General features: G+C 37.3%; 1 protein-coding gene and 1 long non-coding RNA gene across 2 annotated transcripts in view; one reads left to right on the top strand and one right to left on the bottom strand.

Moving 5' to 3' along the window:
• Positions 1 to 22,907, top strand: part of arhgef10 (Rho guanine nucleotide exchange factor (GEF) 10) — a 234,779-nt gene that overhangs the window by 46,121 nt on the left and 165,751 nt on the right. Inside the window, exons 3-9 of the mRNA XM_028797766.2 lie at positions 3,341 to 3,598; positions 4,231 to 4,521; positions 5,997 to 6,039; positions 13,778 to 13,851; positions 14,130 to 14,186; positions 18,650 to 18,834; positions 20,158 to 20,274. Of these exons, the coding sequence (XP_028653599.2) occupies positions 3,341 to 3,598; positions 4,231 to 4,521; positions 5,997 to 6,039; positions 13,778 to 13,851; positions 14,130 to 14,186; positions 18,650 to 18,834; positions 20,158 to 20,274 (1,025 nt within the window). The remainder of the gene's footprint in view (positions 1 to 3,340; positions 3,599 to 4,230; positions 4,522 to 5,996; positions 6,040 to 13,777; positions 13,852 to 14,129; positions 14,187 to 18,649; positions 18,835 to 20,157; positions 20,275 to 22,907) is intronic.
• Positions 1 to 22,907, bottom strand: part of LOC127527282 (uncharacterized) — a 101,366-nt gene that overhangs the window by 36,122 nt on the left and 42,337 nt on the right. The window lies entirely within an intron of this gene.

The raw sequence follows: 22,907 nt of genomic DNA on the forward strand, positions 1-22,907 counted from the left end.
AGATAACAATGTCATCCGCAAACGTCCTAGTTCACGGGGACTCCTGTATAATCTTGTCTGTCAACCTGTCCATCACCATTGCAAATAAGAAAGGGCTCAGAGCTGATCCCTGATTTAATCCTACCTCTACCTTGAATGCATCCGTCACTCCTACGGCAGACCTCACCACTGTCACACTTCTGTCGTACATATCCTGTACCACTCTTACTTATTTCTCTGCCACTCCCAACTTCCTCATACAGTACTACAGCTCCTCTCCATGCACACTGTCATATGCTTTCTCTATGTCCACAATGCAACTCCTTCTGACCATCTTTATATTTCTCCATCAACACCGTCAGAGCAAACATCGCATCTGTAGTGCTCTTTCCTGGCATGAAATCATACTGCTGCTCATTAATCATCACCTACCTTCTTAATCCTAACTTTCACTACTCTTTCCCATAACTTCATGTTGTCCCTGCTGTCCCTATGTAGTTACTACAGCTTTGCACTCCCCCCTTATTCTTGCTTGTGAGTACGTTTCCATCTTTGTCTTTTATCACCCTAATCTTTTGCACGTCTTTCCCAGCTCCGTCCCTCTGTCTAACCAATTGGTACAGGTCAGTTTCTCTCTCCTTAGAGTCCAACCTGTATTTGATACAACTCATCATACTCCTTTTCTTTAGCCTTTGCCACCTCTTTCTTCATCTTATGCCTTTTCTGCTTGTACTCCTGTCTACTTTCTGCATCTCTCTGATTATCCCACATCTTCTTTGCCAACCTCTGCCTCTGTATACTCTGCTGTACTTACCCATTCTACCATCAGGTTTCTTTGTCCTCCTTCCTCTGTCCAGATGTCACACCAAGCCCCTTATTGCTGTCTCCCTTAGCACTTCTGCTAAAGTTGCCCAACTATCTGGTAACTCTTCACTGTCACCCAGTGTCTGTCTTACCTCCTCCCTCAACACAACCTTACAGTCTTCCTTTTTCAACTTCCAACATTTGATCATTGACTCTGCCGTTACTCTCCTCTTCTTCTTGATATCCAGCGTCATCCTACAGACGCCCATCCTATGCTGCCTAACTGTACTTTCCTCTGCCACCACTTTGCAGTCTCCTTCAGACTGACCCTCCTGCATAGGATATAATCTACCTGTGTGCATCTTCCTCCACTCTTATGCATCACCTTGTGTTCCTCCTTCTTCTTAAAATACGTTTTCACCACAGCTATGTCCATTCATTTTGCAAAATCCACTTCCATCTGACCTTCTGCCGTTCTCTTCTTGATGCCATACCTATACCCATCACCTCCTCATCTCCTCTGTTCCCTTCACCAATATGTCCATTGAAATTCGCTCCAATCACCACTCTCTCTCCCTTGGGGATACTCTCCACCACTTCATCCAACTCGCTCCTGAAATCTTCTTTCTCACCCATCGCACACCCAACTTACGGGGCATATGCACTAACAACATTCATCATCACACTTTCAATTCCAGCTTCATAATTATCACTCTGTCTGACACTTTCTTCACCTCCAAAACACTCCTGACATATTGTTCCTTCAGGATAATCCCTACCCCATTTCTCCTACTATCCTCACCATGGTAGAACAATTTGAAACTAATTGCATTACACCTGCCCTTACTCCCCTTCCATTTGGTCTCTTGCACACACAATATATCAGCCATCCTTATCTACATCATATCAGTTAACTCTTTCCCTTTACCAGTAATACTGCCAACATTCAAAGTTCCTACCCTCACTTCCACTCTCTTTACCTGCCTCTTCTCCACCTGCCTCCAGATACGCCTTCCCCCTGTTCTTCTTCTTCTTCGGCCAGCAGTAGCCCAAATTCTGTCAGCACCCTGTTGACTAACAATACTGGTGGTGGCTGTTGTTAACCCGGCCTCAACTGATGAGATATGGAAATCTGTATTTTTGTCCGCATATTTATCGGACAAAAGTTTACACCGGATGCCCTTCCTGATGTAACCCTGTCCAGTAAGTGAATGATTTGCTCACAGCTCTATTTGCCTGATTGTTATCACCTAAAGTATTCATTTGCTTATGAATGATGTGAATATCTAAACCATTTTATGTCTTTGTGATCAGGTGTGTTCAGTCTGTACAGAGTAACATAACCATGCAAGCAACAGTCTTATCTGACTCCTTGATGATGTCACTTAGTGTTATGCTGTGGTTACCTCACTCCATATCCCCATCTTTATAGCTTGTCAACTTTAACTTTTTATGATCAGCATATTGTTCATTGAAGACTGCTGATAGTGAAGGTAGGGAGTTTTAAAAAATAGATTACAATTAAATTACCAAATACTTTTTTTATATAAGAACATTCAAATTCCATTTTGATCATTGGATGCATATACATTTAATGTGTAGATATCACAGATATTGTGTGAAGACCTTCAGAAGGTTGACCTTAAAGTGTTCAAAGTCTTATTGGCTGATCTAGACCTTCTCCTGCCTCCGGCGTAGGTGCCTTCCCCAAAACTAGGCAGGTATCCTAGAGATGTGAAGCTCATTAGGGTGTAGAAATCTAAAAAAAGTTGATCTAACTGCAGCATTTTCTTCTTTCTTTTGGTAAAGACATTTTGTATGCACAAATCCTAATTAGACATGTGCTTCCAGTCACTTAAATTCCTAAACTACAGTGAAGTTAATAGACAATTGCCTTCTATGTCAATTCTTTGTCAATTACTACTGAATGTAAAGGTATACTGATTAAGCAGATGACAGAAAAGACATTTAATTAATTGTCATGAGTATAAACTAGGTGGTTTTACTGGATATATAAAAAAGAAAATAATACCTTGTCAGATACAGGCATACTATAGCAGGTACACATGTGATTGAAGCAATGATTTGTGGAGAGGGATTTAATACCCTATCCTGAAGCCACTTAAACACTACATAGTAAACTGTACATGACAATGTAGTGTCAATCACTTAATCAATCTTTGCACATAAACAGACTCTAGTTAAAACCTCTTCCTTCCTGGCAGCATATAACTTGGTCAAAGTGGGTGCTCATTTTGTGTTTGAATTAAGAACATGCCATACAGAAACATGCTGTATACCCATCCTATGTGTTGTGTAGCTGCTAGCCCCACTGATAGCAGTACATAGGACCGATTTGTCAGTAAAACACTGTCTTCATGATTCTTTCAATACCGTAACATGCATCATTCTGTGAAAAAGATTGTTACACAGTGCTTTACAAGTTAATCAAGTAATCAATTCATTTTTTTTAATATAGACTTCAAGAAAACTTATAAGCATCCCACAAAATGACTGAAAGAGATTTTTATTTTCTTGCTTTGTACTTTTGTTAAAGTTTTGGACATAGAAGTACCTTTTGCTGATGAGGATGAGGGGGAGGCATTTGAGTTTGAGAGTGGTGATGATGGAGATGAATACCCTGAAGCGGACCGACAGCCTCCACTTCCACCTTCACCAGATTATGGCAACAGGATTGTTGTAGAAGCCACCGGCATGATATTCCCTGAGAGAGCAGCAGGTCTTGAAGAGCCTTCAATTTCCTTTGCAGAACCTTCTGATACTGATGGATTAGCTGGGCTGGATACATTACATGGTAACTCTTTCTGATTTTTGAGGGAAAGATTTAAAATGTTTTTTGGTAGGGGTATGTGGCAATAGTAAATATTTTATCATAAAATTTTATTTGTTTGCACTTGTACATTTTGGATTAGTTTTTATATGCTTTGCATACACTTAGAAGAAACATTGTTATTATAGCAAGTGGCCTTAAAAGGATGGTTTAATATCTGAGTATACTAAATTATGACCAGTACTTTTTCAAAATACCTAAATAACACCAATCTTTCTGTTAATGGAGTGAAACCCTGGCCAGTATTTCATTTGCAATTGTAAATCATATTCTTTTTGCTGATGATAAAATAACTGAAGAAACAAATTACAAGCTGCCCAAGAATAACCAATACTACCGTTTTTTCTTGTAAAAGATTTAAAGGGGGGAACACCTTAGTCCCCAATAATTGATATTGTTTTCAATTTTTGGTAAATTCTGTACTCCTACATTGTACTGCATTATGGAATTTAAAGTTGCTTCTTTGTTATATTTCCTGCTATTTTTCTGTGAAAGTGACAATAGCGCACTTTTTTAAAATTACTCTTTTTGTAGTACTATTTGTACTGAATATGTTGATTATGATATATATGTTTAACATTATTTTTTCATTTCAGATGCTCAGATGCCATGTAATGCTGAAAAGTCATTAACGACAAGTAATGCTGGCACATCATCCTCTCGAAAAGTTAACCCATATTCAGTTGTCGACATTGCACCTCTCCAGGAAGAGATTGCACATGAAGAGCAGAATAGTGACAACCAAGATGAGGCAAGCAGTCCCAGAGTTCCCAGTGGTTATTCTGTGCCAGTACCTTGTGGTTATGCTGTGCCCTCCAATCTCCCTCTCATTCTACCAGCTTATTCTACTCCAGTTATCATACGGCAAGTCTCTGTTGATGAAGAAGGTAATGCATTCCCCTTTTTAATGTTTTTTTTTTAATTACTGAAATGTCTGTCTGGAAATTTAAATAACATAAAGAAGTGAATAAATCTTAAATCTTCAGTTAAATGCTGTCAGTTCAACTAGTGATACTGTGTTGCTAAGGTGTGTCTAGTGATGGGCTAAAGTCCTATTTATTGGACAGCTCTCCAATGCTCCAGTTATGATCACAACTCTCATTTGGACCAAGGGGAGGGTTATTAATGTACTTTTATAAATATACCAATATGGCAGATGCATATTTAACCAATTTATGCATCATTTATTTCTTTAAATTATTTAAAGTAAAATTATTTTATTGATTTAAACCTTTCATTTACAATGAATAGATTTCAGTAAAATCTAGGGGTTGGGCAGGATTGGCACTCCAGCTACAGTAAAAAAAAATCAAACTCACACTTTTCCAGTGTGGTGCTTAGGTGTCACTTGCTGCACTCAGGTCCCAATCCAGACGGTTTGCAGTACTGCATTTTATTCAGATCTCATACTCTCCACTCACTCAGAGATCCAAAAGGCATCATTCTAAAGTTATTTTTTAAATGTTTAAGTAAAATGAAATATCCACATGTGGTAGCTGGGTTAGGATCCTTCCTTTTGTGTAAGATAAACTGGTCTGCTAGCAATATAATATGTGTTATTACAGTGGACTCTTCACTAAGCAGTAATGTCCTACCTACTCTTGCTCCAGATAGAATTGGGGGTTTAGGGATTATTGTAGTCCCGAGATTGTCTGATAAATAAATAAATATTTTTTTAATAGGATCTGACTAGGGGACAGTCCTGAAACATGTGACCAATTTAAAGCAGGGTATGAGCTAGACTACAGAATGTTTTGGAAATATTGATGTAGAATGTATTTAATCCAGAGATTCTTGTCATTTCATATCTGAAAATCTAATTTATAGTTTGTTTATAAGTCTGTCTTAGATGAAATACTACCTACTGCATTTCCTTATCACATCTAGGAAGCCTACTTTCTACAGTAGATAGAGAGGGATGGTTAAGAAATCTGGCAATATTTCTTCTTACAAAGCCTTTATCATGCATGCTGTAATAGAAATGTTTTGATGAAAGGTTATGTTAGAGACACAGCTGTTCAGAGAATGCAAGTATTTTATCAAAATTTCTAAAGGTCTCGATTACCAAGCCTATTTCAGATAATGGATATTCCGTTTTTTAAGGAATATAGTCTTGTAAGGCCACAGATGTCAATTGGATGAAACTCATTCAGAGAATGAATGGTAGGGCAAAATAAATTAGACAGTTTTGTGAAGCATAGCATGAACCTGCTTATGTTTCAGTGTTGAGTATCTTGATCCGATTTTCTTTTCTTTTTTTTTTTTTTTTTGTTTTGTTATTGAATGATTACATTAAAATAGAAAGCAGTTGTGTACAAATGCAGTTAGTTTGCTCTCTTAAGTTTTTTCTTTTGCTTTATAGTTACCGTGCATCATGGAACCAGCAGCAGTCCACTCAATTGCAGGTATAAAACATCTTTGTTCACAGAGTTCAGAATGTCAAAGGGGGTTATGGATAAAGTGAAAATGGATATGTAACAGTTTGAAAAGCCAGCAGGAAAACATAAAACTGTGGACAGGAACACCTGGACAGGATGCAAACAGAAAAAAATAATAATAAAGAGTGTATATTGTAGAAAAATGCATAATGTAGAGTTTATATTGTAAGTGGGTATAGTGGGGTGGGCTTGAGCTTCCTTTGATCCCAATATGAATTGCACAATGTTGTCTTTATTGTTAAAATACATAAAGAAGAAAAGAGGATAAGAAAAGAAGAAAAATCTACAAAACAAACCAAAATAAAAATAAAGCTCTTTTGCTGTCCTGATCTAAGCAAACGCAGGCTGTAAACCCATGCCTATTAGGCAAGGTGTTTGCCTCTCTTTCCCTCATATATATACATGAACAAAGTCTGTGTTTTTTCATACCATCTACCCCTCACTTTTTCTGTCTGGCTTAACTTCTACATGCCAGTTGATTCCTTGACCTGACTCATCCAATTCCAAGTTAATCTTTTGCAGCAGGGAGACAAGGACAGAGATCCCTTTAACAGCCACTGGTTTGTCTATAGCTTTGAACCTCACATTACCTTTGAACAGCCATGTCTCCATAACCGTTCTTTTCCTGTGCTTATTTGAGGGACAGGACAGTCGTGCATTGCCTTTTTATAAGCCAGGAGTTTTTGTCATATCTGACATTTCATCCCTGGGCGTACTTTCTTACCTAACACTTGGTCAGAAACCACTAGTGTATCGTGAATAAAGTAGGCTCCTGCTTATGTTACTCCTCTCCCTCTTTATGCTGGCGCTCAAGCCTGATGACTTCCCAGAGCACAAAGGACACTTGAAGGGATACTGCCCCCTTGGTAATATCTGTCTTCCTAATCTAGCGGTGTAACTGTGAGTCATCTCTGTCACAGGCCATCTCATTCATTTTCTTGGGGACTTGCTTGGCTCTGTTCCCATAGTCTGCCAACTCTGCACACCTGCAAGCATCTTGCTTACTATTTTAGCCATGACAACATGCTTCATACCCAATTGAGTTTTCATTATGCTGACACTGTGAAATGAAAACAAGCATGACAGTTTGGTCTCAGCAGGGTAGGTCTTTTCTCTCTCCTTGCAAGGACATACTATTGTGGGGTTCTAAGTCTGAATTTTAGAACGGAGAGCAGTTACATTACAATATAAAAGTGGATGTTTTTTAAGTGTAGGTTTTTTGAGCTTAGTTACATTTTAAACATAAACACAATAATGTATCATCTGTAGACATTACTGTGAGTTTAATATATATATCTTTATATATATTTATATATAATACGCTACCTTGGCTGTTTGTTTGTCTGTACAGGATTTTAAATCGCCTGTAGCTCTCAAACCGTTTGACCTATTGACCTGAAATTTGGTACACATATACTGTGTGACATCTACTGTCCGCTTTTGGGAATGATGATTGACCTCCAAGTTTATTCTTCTTTTTATTTTAATTTTTATTTTATTTTTATTTGCCATGTGGTGCAAGCGTACAGGCGCTGTTCTCATCCCTAACACCTTCACCGTCACTTCCCCTACCTCTTCATATTTTAAATCATTCTTGAGGCAGATTGAACACTTAAGTGCCAGCTTAAGTGAAAAATAAAGGAAAACGTACTAAGTAATTGCAACGCAAACACGGACAATCAGTTTTAACGCGAAAGATGCCGACGAAAGAAGAGAAGAAGCGGGCCGCTAGGGTGGAGAAAAAAAGAGCTGCTCAGGAAGCAACAAGCGCATCAACCTCTGAGCAAACGAATGCTAAACGTACAGAGAAAGAGTATGAAAACTATGAATGCTCACATCAACTGTAATTACTGCACATTGTTGTGCAGTACGCTGTTACTGGTAATATATATATCTTTACCATTTTCTATCCTGCAAGACAAACCACATCAAAGATGCACATCAAGTGTGTTATAATCCTTGAAATTCCCAGTTTCAAATGTTCAACACTGCATGTCCTAGAGAAACAAATCATAATGAAAATTTTCATGAATTGTTTTTAGCATATAACTTTTGGTTTATTGATTCACTTGCTGGGAACGGGATGTTTTCTTTTTTGATATGAAAAGAAAATATATATAAATAAATGAAGAGGAGATTATTCTTGCTGTTTGTCAGAAATGGAGAGAAATCCATGTCTTTAATCGAATAGGGAATTTTTTGTCCTATCTTTTATTTCAACCTGAAGAAGTGGCTATTGTGCCCGTTTATGTTTAATCTGGGAAGATGAGTGTACTATATTTCATAAGCTACAGTAAGATTATGCTTTTAAAATGTCAAGTTTAGAATGTAATTTTTCAACTGTAAATAGCACCCTCCAGTGGATAACTTGTCCAAAAGGCTTCAGTTATAATGGAGTAAAATCACAAGAATGAAATAGATTAATACAAGATGAAGCATCTGAATGACTCCTTTGAACTTCTAACTATGACCACAATACACCTCTATCTAAAAATTAATTTTGCCAATGAAAAGCTTCCTATTGGGAGCTACTGACTCGGGAATATTATTGACTTTTTAAGTAAGGAGTTTATTATAAAAACAAATTACAGATATTAGATTAAGTGCCTGCTGCCACAAAAGAGAGGTGCTTTTACTGAAAATAACACCAAAGAGGTCATAAAATCCAAAAACCCATAAATTATTAATCGGCTTAAAAAATAGGTTGATGTTGAACAAAGAAATAATACAAAGTAGAAAATAAACAATATAAAAACAATCAAACCTACTGCTTCTTTGATCCTACAAGCAAGTGTTGAACCCTGTCTGTGGGATAGTGTAGCCTGCCCATGTCCCTACTTCCAAGTAACACACAATACTCCCAAAATCCTTGTGTGCTCTCTCTCTGTCTCCCTCTCTTTTTGTGTGACATAGCTTCTCTGTTTCTCCTACCAGCTAGACACTTGAACTACAGACCTAGTGATTCTAGACTTGTTGAACCCCTAAGCCTGAGGTGGCTATAAACTCTTATATTGTAATAATTTCTAACCATTCCCCAGGATTGCTTCAGAACCCATGAAAGGTTCTGCATTTGCCACAGGGGACACTAGACAAAAGCTTCTTTTATCAGCACATTGTCTCTCTGCATACCTTCTAGTTGATTCATCATCCAGCACAGCAACTTCTGTTCCTGAAGAGGCAGCTCAAAATTTACTTTCTCGGTTTTGAACCCACAAAGTGTCAGCCTGGTGTTTTATTCTGCTAGATAATAATAATAATAATAATAATTCATTACATTTATATAGCGCTTTTCTCAGTACTCAAAGCGCTATCCACACAGGGAGGAACCGGGAAGCGAACCCACAATCTTCCATAGTCTCCTTACTGCAAAGCAGCAGCAGCATTACCACTGCGCCACCTGTGAGGACTCAACATCTGTCTTTATAAGAAGAGACAGACATCCCTACCAAAGAGTTAGTTAACTTTTCCCTGGTGCTTTGGGGAATATTGCATGCTTCCAAAGAGATAGCTACTCTCTCATTTTCTGGCTGGTTCTCCAGCCATAGCCATTCCAGGGCATGAAGCACACACACACTTTTTTACCTCCTAGTGGTCCTTGTGTTCCTGCGCAGGAGGCTGTTGGACCTCCCCTGCTACTGCCAATGTGATTCTGTCTCTTTTTAAGCGTAGCACAAGCTCTATAGTTAAATCTTTTTCAGAATTGGACCTATTCCTCAGAGCTTCACTTTTGATTTCGGCAGAATTTTATAAACATGCCTATTGTTAAGTTTGATGAAATTAATAAAGATATGATATACTGGAAGCTTTTCAGTCAACATGCAAATCAGAATTTAATGGTGCCAAAAGTGTTTCTTTTAACTATGCTGCTTGGTAACTTGTTTCATGTGGTATAAATTGCTACCTTTTAATCTGTTGATTTTTTTTTCTATTTTAAATTATCTTCTGGCCTTGTCGCAAGCCCAACCCTTATATATCCTTACTAGACATAAGATGATGCACTTAATCCACATACAATGTGTATTGTTGAGCAACTGAGCAATTTTGAGATTGCTCATGATTCTTTTATATTGGCACTTTCAGACTCAGTCCTGCAAGCTAAAATGTGCCTGACCTTATTTTCTAAACTCACATGTTGACATTTAACAGATGATTATTATAACAACAGAGTCATAAAGAAGCAATATAAAAAAGTAAATAGTTTTGTTTCCTTTCAAGCATTATTTTCTCGCATATGAATATTACTAAAAGGGAAAAGTGGAAAACTATTGTATTGTTAAAACAATACTCTGTTTATCCATATTCTTTATTTATAGTGGGATGATTGGACAGCTGACTCCTATCGCAGAAACTATAGTACAAGGCAGGACAGGATGCCGTCACACCATGTGAACACACACCCACACCCACCACACACTCACTCACACATACCAGTTCAGCACTGCCAATCCACATAACCTGCATGTCTTTGGACTGTGGGAGACAACTGACAATGCCACTGACATTCAAACTTTATTGTGCCAAATTTTTCATTTTCCATTTCATACCTCACTGTACACAGCAAATGCGATACGATCTCCTGAAGGAGGCAACTGGTATGAGACTATAAGGGAAGCTCAGCCTCCTGTGTCACAAAAAATATTCAAATATGTGCAGTCATATTTACATTGCTATTACAAAGAGCGTGCAAGAACATTTTCAGCTTTATGGCTAGTTCATTCAAAATCAGCAATAATTTCTTGCAGGTCATCTAACATGATTTTTTTTCTCACCCATTCCCGTGGCAGCACCATCCATTAAAACCTATTGAAGTGCAGCTTCACTGGAGTTCAGTGACTCTTCAGAATATGCTTTGTGTTCAGTGCAGCAAAGCTAGACGTTTATTTGACAAATGCTTCAGTGGCTGCTGCATGATGATTGGAGGAACTGTCAAAGCAGCAGGACCTGTTTTTGATTGACAGCATTTTGTCATCGGATGATTTCCAGTTCAGTTCCATGCAGATTTTTGGCAAGTGAAGATGTCTGTTCCTTTCAGTTTAGTAAAGTTTGTTCATGTATTTCAAACAAGGTCCCAGGGAAACAGCCAGCCAGCTGGCTAGCTAGCTGTGCATAATGGGAGATAGTGCTAATATTATTGATTTTGAATATAGGCCTAAAATGTGGTTCCCCTGTTCGAAAGAACAAGACCACCAGCCACTACTCTTTATTATGAGGAGAGACTCAGAATTAAACAGCAAGGCAGATTAACACCAAAGATTGATTTGGTTCAAAAGTCAGGAAAAAATAACCAGTCTTTTCACCTCTTCTGGTATAACAAGGTGAGCTAACTCACAGGAAGTGCTGTGACAAAGATAATGTACTGTTGGTCATGTCTCTTAATGAAACCATCTCCGGTTGTTTGGTCAAAGCTGGGTTTTTGGGATCTGGCTAACCTTGAAAGGGCATACAAAAGACATGAGAAAAGTATTCATGTGCACGGTTAAGTTGTTCTGGCAGGGTCAGAGTATAATGTGCAATTAATGATGGTGTGCGTTCAGGTTGCAAAATACAATGAAACAGTGAATAAAAAGGCTTTTCTTAACCTCCTAACTGACGTCATATCACTGCTTGGCTGTCAAAAGCTGGCATTCAGAGGGCATGATGAGGGCAGTGAATCTGCTAACAAGGGGAGTTACAGAGAATTCACTGAAACGTTATCCAAATATGATTCTGTCTTGGCCACACACTTCAGTCATCTGTGTTTTCTGGCATGCCCATTCCATTCAGAATGATTTGTTTTCTGCTGTTGCAGCCACTGTTGTTTATGAAATCAATGGTCAAGTTCAAACTGCTCCCTTTTTTGAATGTCAAGTAGATGAGACAACTGACATTTCATGTCATGCACAACTGTATGTCATATATGTCGATACTGCAGGTCAAATTCAGGAGTGATTTGTTGGATTTTGTGATGTTTCAGGGGGTGAGATGCCCAGTATGTCTTTGATGTTTCAAATGAAAACATGCAGGGCTACAATTACAAAGAAAAACTTGTAGCTAAACCTATGATGGGGCTGCTGTCACAGCTTCCTCTCTGAATGAACTTCAGGCTAAAGTTAAAGCAATAGCCTTCAATGCAATGTTTATACAATGCTATGCACACAAACTGAGCCTGATGTTGTCTCAATTTCTGGACCCCAGGTATGTTACAGAAATCCATACATAGCCATCCTAGACAATCTTATGGAACAGATTTTTCCGCATTTTTCAAATTTGGAAAGTATGTTCATCCTAGAATTAATCTGTCCAGGGAAATTTGATGAAATGACACAGGGTGTTCCCTGAGGAGTCATTCCAAAGTGTCCCTGAAAAGTTATGGCCATTTCTTTGATTCAGGGAGACCAAGATTTGAACTCTAAGGCCTATATTCAAATATTGACTTGCAGGGAAGCAGGGGTAGGCTGTGTGATTTATTGGTGTTTGTTTAAAGATATGGAGCTGAAAAATGCAATGCCTCAGCTGTACAAGCTGTTTTAGTGGCAACAGTTGGAGCTGCATCAGCAGGTGCAGATAGGAACTTCTCCTGCTTAAAACGAGTCAAGTCATACAACTGCAACACAATGGGCCAGAAATGTTTAAGCAACCTTGCTAGCCTGGCCATTTAGAGGAAACTGGACTCCCAGCTGGTATGAGAGGGCATAATTTGCATATAAATAACATGAAAGAAGCAATAATTGACTCATTTTATGATGTAGAGCTAAAATGTGGTTCCCTTGTTTGAAAAACCACCAGCCACCACTTCTCTTCAGTCATTCCCCTATTGGCTTGTGGTTCTGTCTTTTGTTAATAAATATTTACAATAAAAAACATGTGTTGTCTAATTTCTTTTTCTCTTATACGTCCCCAAATTTCAATCACAACAGTCAAAGTATTTTGACATTTTGGAGTACAGTATTTACTTTTTCCGTTGTGGTGGTGGTTACCCCTAAATATTTATATACCAAAAGGTCCTTTCTTAGCAGATAACTACTTGCCCAAGTTGTACAATTCTGCCAAATTTTAGCTTTTTACCTAAATTTTGTTGGTGAGTGAGTCAACTTTGCACTAGGTAGATATAATCTTTAAGATTAAATAATTCTACATATTGTGATGTATGGGCCACAGAGTTGCACTAGAGAGAAGGAGGTGAGTCCAGGTTTCTAAAATAAATTTGCTTTATTGTTGTGAAGACAGAAACTTTCTCAAAGCATTTATTCAAATGGGAGCTGTCACTGAAACACATGCAGCATGCAAGCAGTGACAATGACGTTGTCCTGTATTCACTCCATTCTCAGATCTAAAAGAGCAGATAGCCTTCCTGCATAAGAGAGGAAACAGAAAGTGAGTGCAAGGCCAGGTCAGTGGCTGGTTTTAAGCATATACCCAAACATATATAAACATCAACCATTGGGAGACAGACGCATTACATGATGAGCCTGCGAACTTGCAGTTGCAGCAGTGGTGGACAACCAGTCCCTGCCTTTGTTAACAGAGTCGTGGCACACAGCACAGTTGAGAGGTTGACGGGTTCTCAAAAATCTCACATATATATATATATATATATATATATATATATATATATATATATATATATATCTCACATACGTATCTTCTTACATGCTTTCTTCATAACTAATATCATAATGCTCTGGCTTAATTTTTTTCTCTTTGATGTTTATTTAATTATTATTAGAGATAAACTAAACAAAGAAGATGATGCTTTAGCAAGATGGGTGGCAGATCCTGCAAATACAGCATGGATGGAGAGTAAGTGTCAATAGCTTTAAATATAGAACAAAGTGAATCATTCCAAAGAACAAAAGAAAATCATTATAATAATTTCTAAAGAACAAGTTATTATTTTATTTGACTGTTGTATTATCAAGGTGCAGCATCAGTAAGCATTCAGTTTGTAAGGTTATTTTTTAATAAATGTTTACATTTTATATGAAGTCATTGTATTAAAGTTTATGGAAGATCATTCCACATGTAAACTCATTCAGTATTTATTGACTTTAGTTTCTTTTTTCTTTTTTTTTTTAAAGATCCAGATGAGGTTATTTATGATGATGTTCCTCGAGAAAGTTCAGACTCAGCAACAGGTTTGCCATTATTAAGACATGTATTACACAAATCTGCTTTCTACATTGCACAGATACAAATATTATTTTGTACTGCTTTATCTTAAATTTTGTAATATGAACAGAACAAATGATATTCTGTGATATTCTGTTAAAATATAAAATTAAGTTTAATTTGGTAAAGTATACTGCAGTATTGAAGATGCACAACAGCTTACTACGCACGAGTTTCACTTGTCAGAAATGTTGGTTCATTCATTGAAACATAAGCGGAAACTAAGGATGTTTAAATGCTGTTGTCAAATCAAAAGTATAATACAACCAATTACATCTAATGTTGTTATATTTTCACACATACTGTACATTTTTCATGAATATTGATAAATCAAATATGTGGACCATATAGAGTTTTTCAGATGTATTCATATTTTTAGTGTACTTGAGCTGTATATAAATATAAACTTATAATTCCATTTATCAAATGCATTACTGTGCTGTAATAAAATGATTATGCATTAATTTAAATTAATAATTTAGTCCATCTATTGGTTCATCCTCAACCCTAACCTAATTATTCCAATTCATGGCCGTAAGTTGTGATATATTGAAGGTAATGTAATAAATATCTGTTTTAATTTTTACTCTTCACCTGGTATTGTATTCAGTACATTGAAAGATATTTTTCTATGGAAAAGTATAAGAAGTAAACATTCCCAGCTAGGTAGATAAAATTGGTACTCTGTAACTATAAAATTGTCTTCCTCACGTCTCACCTTACTCTCATTATTACCAAGTACACAGGATTTATCAAAATAGGGGTATATGTTTTTTTTTTTTTTTTTTGTAACACAGACGATGGTCACTCAAAAAAACAATGCAAATGAATACACACATCTTACTGCTGCTCTGGTCCATCATTCAGGTTTACCTTCTGTCAGGTTTAGTGTTTTATCCACTTGCCCATCTCCAAAATACCACTAAAGCACTTCTGAAACCTCCTATATCCCCCCACATATTTACCCCCACCAACTCTGGCCTCTGTTCCTCCAAAAAGAAAAAACTTGACCCGACTTTTTAGCTTCATTCATTCCACCTGTTCAGGTCACTTTTGACAGACTCTGAATCACCCTTGTGGTTAGAAGTGACTGTTTGGCTACAGAATTCCATCTAGTTGACATTATGTCCATGCAGTTTTCCTTTGAAGGGTTTTTATAAGAGGTGTTTGTGGTGTATGTTTTCTTTTGTGTGGAAGCTATATCTCAACAATCTGAGAAGGGATATCTGTACCTCCACCTGCCAGCCAGCAGACTGCTCCCGCTCCTGCAGTTCCTTTTAAATATTTTATTTTTCAGTTTCAGTTCATTTATCGTGCCAGTTTGTTTGCCTTCTAGCATCATCCTAATTTAAGCCCAATTACTGGCCTCTTGCACCCTGGAAATTATATCCAATAATTTACAATAACCAACCAGTGTCAATTGCAATTGTTTAAATGAATTCCTAATTAAAAGATTTTCAGTTGTAAACTTTAAAGCAAAAGGAAATAACTGTGATTCAAATGTGTAATACCATGATTTCAACCAGTCATAGGATGAATGTAAATCTAAAGTTCTAGTTACGCCACAGGTTTTATCTGTAGCTCTTGAACAGTTGATGCGGCAGTAGGTTTTTATTTTAACAAATTTCTTGGTTATAAGCTAACTCTTGTGGGATTCTAGTCCGACTGAGATTTCACTTTTTGACACAAATGTATATATATTTCTGTACAGCAAATCTTACATTATTTATTTATTTATTTATAAAGCACTTTAAAAACAACCTCAAGGCTGACCAAAGTGCTGTACAAAGAAAAACAACACATAAACACATAAGAGTTGAAGACATTCTTAATAGAAAGTATAAAAAGTATACAAATAGCCAACATATTATGCAGGGTTAAAAGCCAGAGAGTAAAAATGTGTTTTTAAAAAGGATTTAAAGGCAGCTAGCGAAGGAGCCTGCCTAACATGCAATGGCAAATCGTTCCAGAGTTTTGGGGCTGCAACTGAAAAAGCTCGATCACCTCGGAGTTTGCATCGTGCCCTGGGAACGCGTAAAAGCATCTGGTCTGATGACCTGAGGGAGCGAGATGGTACGTAAGGGTGCAGCAGTTCCGACAAATAAAGAGGGGCACACCCATTAAGAGATTTAAAAACAAATACAAGGATCTTAAAATGGATTCGAAAACGAATTGGAAGCCACTGGAGGGAAGCCAAAATCGGGGTAACATGCTCATGCTTTCTTGTGCCAGTTAAAAATCAAGCAGCAGCGTTTTGCACCAGCTGTAGGCGAGCCATGGAGGCCTGGCTAATTCCAAAAAGAAGCGCATTACAGTAATCTAGACGAGATGTTATAAAAGCATGTATCACTGTTTCAAGGTTGCGCTTAGACAACACAGGCTTGATTTTTGACAGCCGCCTCAACTGGAAAAAGCAAGATTTTACCACTGCATTCACATGGCTATCAAGTTTAAAAGTGGAGTCCATTTTTACACCTAAATTTGTGATCATGGATTTCTCAAATTGAGCCACAGTGGAAAGGTCGATGCAAGGGGTCCCGCTGGTGCTATTGGGCCTAAATAGCATGACTTCTGTTTTGTTCTCATTAAAATTTAGAAAATTTAGTGCCATCCAACTTCTTATGTCAATAAGGCAATCAAGCAGGGGCTGGACAGAACATGGACCTTGGCGCTTCAGTGGGAAATACACCTGACAGTCATCTGCATAAAGATGAAAGGAAATACCATGTTTCCGAAAAATAGTGCCGAGTGGTAGCAGGTACAAGGAGAACAGAAGAGGTCTCAGGATGGAACCCTGTGGTACCCCCCAGGGGAGGGCAACAGAGGTGGAAGTAAAATCATCAATACTGACACAAAAACTTCTATCTGAAAGATAGGACCTAAACCATTGGAGAGCTGAACCTTTGATGCCCACCCACTGCTCCAGCCTAGAGATGAGGATCTCATGGTCTATCGTGTCAAATCCAAAAGCATAAGTAGTACACAGTCACCAGAGTCCACTGTCAAAAGAATATCATTAAAAACCCTTAACAGAGAGGACTCAGTGCTGCGGTGAGTTTTAAACCCAGACTGGAACACTTCCAGAATTGCATGTTTGTCCAGAAAGGACTTAAGTTGGGTATAGATGACTTTTTCCAAGAGTTTGGACAAAAAAGGTAGCTTGGAAATAGGCCTGAAGTTAGACATAACAGAGTGGTCCAGACCCGTTTTTTTCAGCAGTGGTTGCACGACAGCATGTTTAAAATTTTTAGGCACCACACTAGAGGTTAAACTACTATTAATAATAGTAAGAATAGAAGGACCCAAGGTAGAAAAGACTTCCTTAAAAAGTCGAGGAGGAACAACATCAAGGGGGGGAGCCAGATGGATTCATACTGAAAACTAGCCCCTTTAAAAAGGACAAAGTGACAGGCTGAAAGTGGTGAAACACAGCCAAACAGGGTATTAAAATGGATGGATCATGAGAAGGTGGTGAAAGGAGGGCCCTAGTGCTTACAACCTTCTTCAAGAAAAAGTAAAGAAATTTATCGCAAGTTTCCCTAGAGGCTTCCAGAAAGACAGGTTCATGAACATTAAGTGCAGAACTCAATGTGTTAAAAAGTACACGGGGGTTGTGAGAGTTAAACCCAATAACTTCAGAAAAAAATTTTGATCTTGCAGCTTTCAAAACTTTCTGATAACACAACCAACTTTCTCTCAATATTTCAAAAGAAACCTGCAACCTGTCCTTTTTCCACCTCCGCTCAGCTCTCCTGCACTCCTGTCTATATGCACGGGTATTAGCATTTAACCACGGCTCGGAGCAGGGCTTAGTTTCCTGTTTTTTAATGGTGCTACAAAGTCCAAAGCAGTTTGGCAAACAGAATTAAATTGAAGTGTTAGCTCCTCAGTATTGGAAGACACAGAGGGCTATGAAGTCAGTTTATAATTAAAAACATCAGAAAACTGAGCAGTAGTGGAAGATTTAAGAGCACGGCAGCGCCGAACAGGTGCATACGGTTTAGTAAATTGACAGAGAGGAACAAAATCAAATAAAACGGGCATATGGTCTGAAAATACTGCATCACCAATTTCCAGATTAAGAACAGATACACCGCGAGAAAAGACAAGATCCAGCGTATGCCCACATTTCTGAGTGGGACCAGTTACAGACTGAATTAGACTAAAAGAATCCATCAAATCTAAGAAGTCCTTCACCAAAGGCTTCTCAGAACAACAGACATGAATATTAAAATCCCCAACAATTAAAATTTGGTCATATTTTGGCATAAATTCTGCCAAGAAGTCAGAAAAGTCACTTATAAAATCCTTATTATACTTTGGTGTATAATTAAATACATACAAACAAAACAAAACTTGCACTTAGTAAGCTAAATGAAAGATTCATAACTGTGTACTGATGTGAACGTTTAAAACACTTTTGATACAGATCCCGATGAAATGATCTATGATGATGTTGAACTTGGTGAAGAAGGTGGAAATAGCTCCCTTGACAACGGCTGGAGCTCCAGTGAGTTTGAAAGCTATGATGATCATAGTGATGCAGAAAACAAAAATGAATCTGGTGTTCCAAATTCATTCCTACGAGGCAAATCTCACAGAAAGAAAATGCATGTATGTAGTACTTTTATCTAATGCAGTTTTGTTATATTTTACCTAAATATTGCCTAGGGCTGTCATCCTCACTATTCTATTTTTTGCCATCATCCACGAGGCACTTTAAGCTACATGGATTCCTGAAAAAGATTATTCCAAAACTATAATTTTGCATTGAGAGTTTTATCATCATCATTGTTTCTTCAACTAAATCAGCCAAAAACAAAAGCAATGTCTTTTGAGGGGTGGAGTATAAAATGATATTACTTTGAAATATTTTCAGAGAAATATAACTAATCAGACTTTACTTATTGCATATACTATATTACATAATACCGTGCTACAGTTCTGCTAAACTAGCTTTAATTTTAAGCAGAAAAATCAGTGTTCTATAGGTTTCAATATTTACCCACAGTTGGCATAAACTACTTTTCTTTAATTAACTTTGTCACAGATGCTGCTGGTTAACTCTGTTCGCCAGTCTCTAAAATTGTCCTGTGAAAATTAAAAGGAAAGATAAGTGTTTTTAGGCATTGGAACTGCTTCTTAAATCACTGTGTTTAAACTGCATTCTATTCATTTAATATAAATAATGTTATTATTTATTTATTTATTCGTGCAATTTTAAGCTGAAGGCAAAGTAGTTCTTTTTAACATTTCTAGCACAACCTTTGCTTCTGTACAATGGGTAGATTTCTTTCTTTTTCTTAACCTAATAAGCCATGGCACAGTATTAGTGAGCTGGAGAATCAAGCACTTAATTGTATATCCTGTACTGAATATTTTGGAATTACTACATAAATCATTGTATCTGTAGTTTATAGTTTGGATGCATTTCTCACTTTGTTATTCTGAACTTTTCTTTAGATAGACAGATCTGTCTGTCTGTCCATCCATCCCCAGGACGAAATTTAGCTTTTTATAGAAGTTTTTTTAAATAAATAAGTACATAAATAGTTAAGTAAATAAATAAATAGACACACACACTTTGGTCTGAACAGATACCAAATTGACTATAAAGCAAGAAAATTAAAAATAAAAAAAACCATCTTACTTGGATGTCACAGTCCCAGTGGTGCATTATACAGATGTATTGTTGTTGGTATAAAGGAGCTCCAGTAGCATTTCTTGACACATTTCTGCTAAATAATTTGTTGGTTGAAAGTACTCAGTGTTAGTGTGTCAGAGAGAAGATGTGCAGCATTGTTCATAATGTCACTCAGTTTTGCTTTTATTCTCTTTTTTGCTACTACCTCCATGGGATAAGATGTGCATCTTATAACTAAGCTTGCCCTTTTTAAAGAGCTTGTTAAATAATATTTAAAACATTCATCTTTTTAGCTTTCAGAAGATTTGACTCGTTTGAAGGAACATTATGAAAAAAAGGTGAAAGATCTAATGGCAAACACAGTGGGAACAGTAGAACTGCAACAGATAAAGCAGAAACATGAACAGAAGGTAATGAGATAGTAAGCTGTTATGTATGTACAGAAGTCTATAATGGAGGTTATATTAGTGTTGCTTGTTAATCTAACAGAATACCTCTTCTTTAAATTTTTTTTATATATTCTGAAATATTTGAAAATTATATTGAGTGGTCTTCAGTGTATATTCATTTTGCAACACCTTTGAATTCGTGATTTAAAAATAGCTTCTTTAATATATACAATTTACAAACAATTGTACATGAAGTCTTCTATACACAACACAATGTTAATATAAGTGTGTTTTGTAGGATACATTAGTACAATGTTTAAAAAAATGCATCAAATCTCAATCGACACTTAAAGCCAAGTTCAGAAAGCTACCATTATAAGGGAGAAACTCATTTAGCTTAATCTCTGTTGCTTTTTAGGCAATGTACTATTGCAGTACTTATATTTTTCATACCACTTCCTGTGCATGGCTATCTACAGTAGTTCTGCATTAGTTTACTGCAGAGTTAAATACAGTATGTGCTCTTTTCAGAACAGAAGACTTTTTTGCAATCTTTTTGATGAACAGTAATTAGTTAATTTTTGTAGTTTTGACCCATAATATACAGTCCGCTAGGAGATAATTGTAGACTGGTCTACAGAGCTAACACAGTCAGTAGAAATATTATATTGGGCAGACTAAGCTGGCAGGCCTAATGCTCTTAAATTACAGCCTGGAGAGCTAGAGCTAGCAGTAATGTTAGCAGTGTCAGACAGATATGCTCACTTTAGATTTTTTTTGCAAATCCAAAATTAGCTTGCAAGGCTTTGTGCTTCCTTTGTGGTTTTACCATTGAAACGCTTAAGGAAAATAGGACAAAATCTTAGTTTGTGATGTGGATGCTGACTCATGGGCATATCCAATACTAAAATGGAAATGTTACCTTCAGCAATTTTTTTTAAAAACTCAGATTGTATTATACTATTTTCTAAATTTTACCCTAAAAACTAAATATAAAATAGTTATCATTTAAATTCTAACATCCCAAATTTTCAAAAATTATACATTCTTATTGAAGAAAGCTGAGTCCCACTCCAGTTTCTCTGTATTTTGCCCCATGGTCTTTTGTGGTCATTTTTTATCAGGAGGTTGGTGAATTTTATATTCCTTAGTAAACGAAGACAAGAAGTATGTGCCTGTGCTAATTTGCCAGATGAGCATTACCAAAGAGAGAAAAGAAAGAACTGTAGTTATTTCTCTTGTGTAGTAGACAAGAAAGCAAGATAATGCTTTCACTAGCATTTCAGCACAGCTTCAGAGGTGCAACACAGCAAGACGATGGCAGTCAAGGCTGCATGGTGCCGTGGAGGCCTACATGGTTCCATACACAGCCCAGTTCCTTAACAGCAGCTTGTCGTCACCTGCAGCTGGAATAAAAATAAAGAGGTGTGAGTGTTTACCGTGGAAAGTAAAACAGATCCTGGAGGTTAATCTTATCATAGGATTAGAAAGAGAGGTTTTAACTTACCTTAGATATGGAATTGAACATGCTCAAGCTTTGTTCTCATGTGTATATGCATACATGCACACCCATGAGGTTGCCAGTATTTTAATAGAGGCCTTGCAGAGACATATGCGACATGATGTAGGAATGTGCCTGTGTCACCTGTGATTGGTTAGAGGGTGATGCAGTGCTGTACAATTGATTGGCAAAATGGTGCAGAGTATAAAAGCTGCTTTCTGTCTGCAGGGTTCATCTTTCTGGTGGTGAGTGAATGTTTGGTGCGGCTCTATTTAAAAAGTACATCTAGCATAGCAGCTTATGCCTTATTTTTGTATATATTTTCTTTTTGTACATTTACTGTAGATAAAAATATCTCCTAGTAATAGTATAGTTTTGGTGGAGGTATTTATATGAATTAGGTTTGTGGTGCACTTTCTCTTTTTTATATACAGTGACTTTTCTCTTTAAAACGTTTTTGTGGGCATTTTGTCTCGTCCATTACGGGAGATGAACATCTGAGGCAGAACTCTGTTAGAAGCAGTGTTATTTTTTTCTCTTTTTTATTAGCCCGAGGTATCCAGTATTCACCCGAGGGGGTTCAGTTACAGTATATGCAAGCATATATAAGCCTGAATGGCAGAAAAAGGCTCAGAAAGAAACGAAAAAGACTGCTAAAGCTTTATCCAAGCCTAAACAGTCATCAAGTTCAAGCTCATGCTCAAGGTACGGCCTGCCTGAGAGTGACCTGGAGCAGATAGGTGAAAGCACAGATTTCCCAGGACCTGACTCTGCTGTATCGTCTCCAGCCAAAAGCGAAAATGTAAACGAGTCGTGCCACGAGAACTTGTCGATTCCAGAAGATTCATTGAAACTGAAAATGGCCTTGCCGTCCGCGTTGTCAACTACCTCTCGCAAGTCAGCAACATCGACTCCATCTGGGCTTGCCTCTTCACCCATGGAGCACAGAGAAGACCAAAATGATCTGTCCGAGCTGCAGGTAATGATCAGCGCAATGGCCACCACTCTGAGGGGTACATAAAGGAGCTAAAGAATTAAATAAAGAAGGATATAAATTAAGGAAAATTAATATAAATGATATAAGGAAAGAAATAAAGGACACACACAAGCAAGAAATTATATTTGAAAATAACCACATTCGTATTTTCACTGA

The sequence above is a fragment of the Erpetoichthys calabaricus genome, chromosome 3, assembly GCF_900747795.2.
Source record: "Erpetoichthys calabaricus chromosome 3, fErpCal1.3, whole genome shotgun sequence".
Taxonomy (NCBI): Eukaryota; Metazoa; Chordata; class Cladistia; order Polypteriformes; family Polypteridae; genus Erpetoichthys; species Erpetoichthys calabaricus.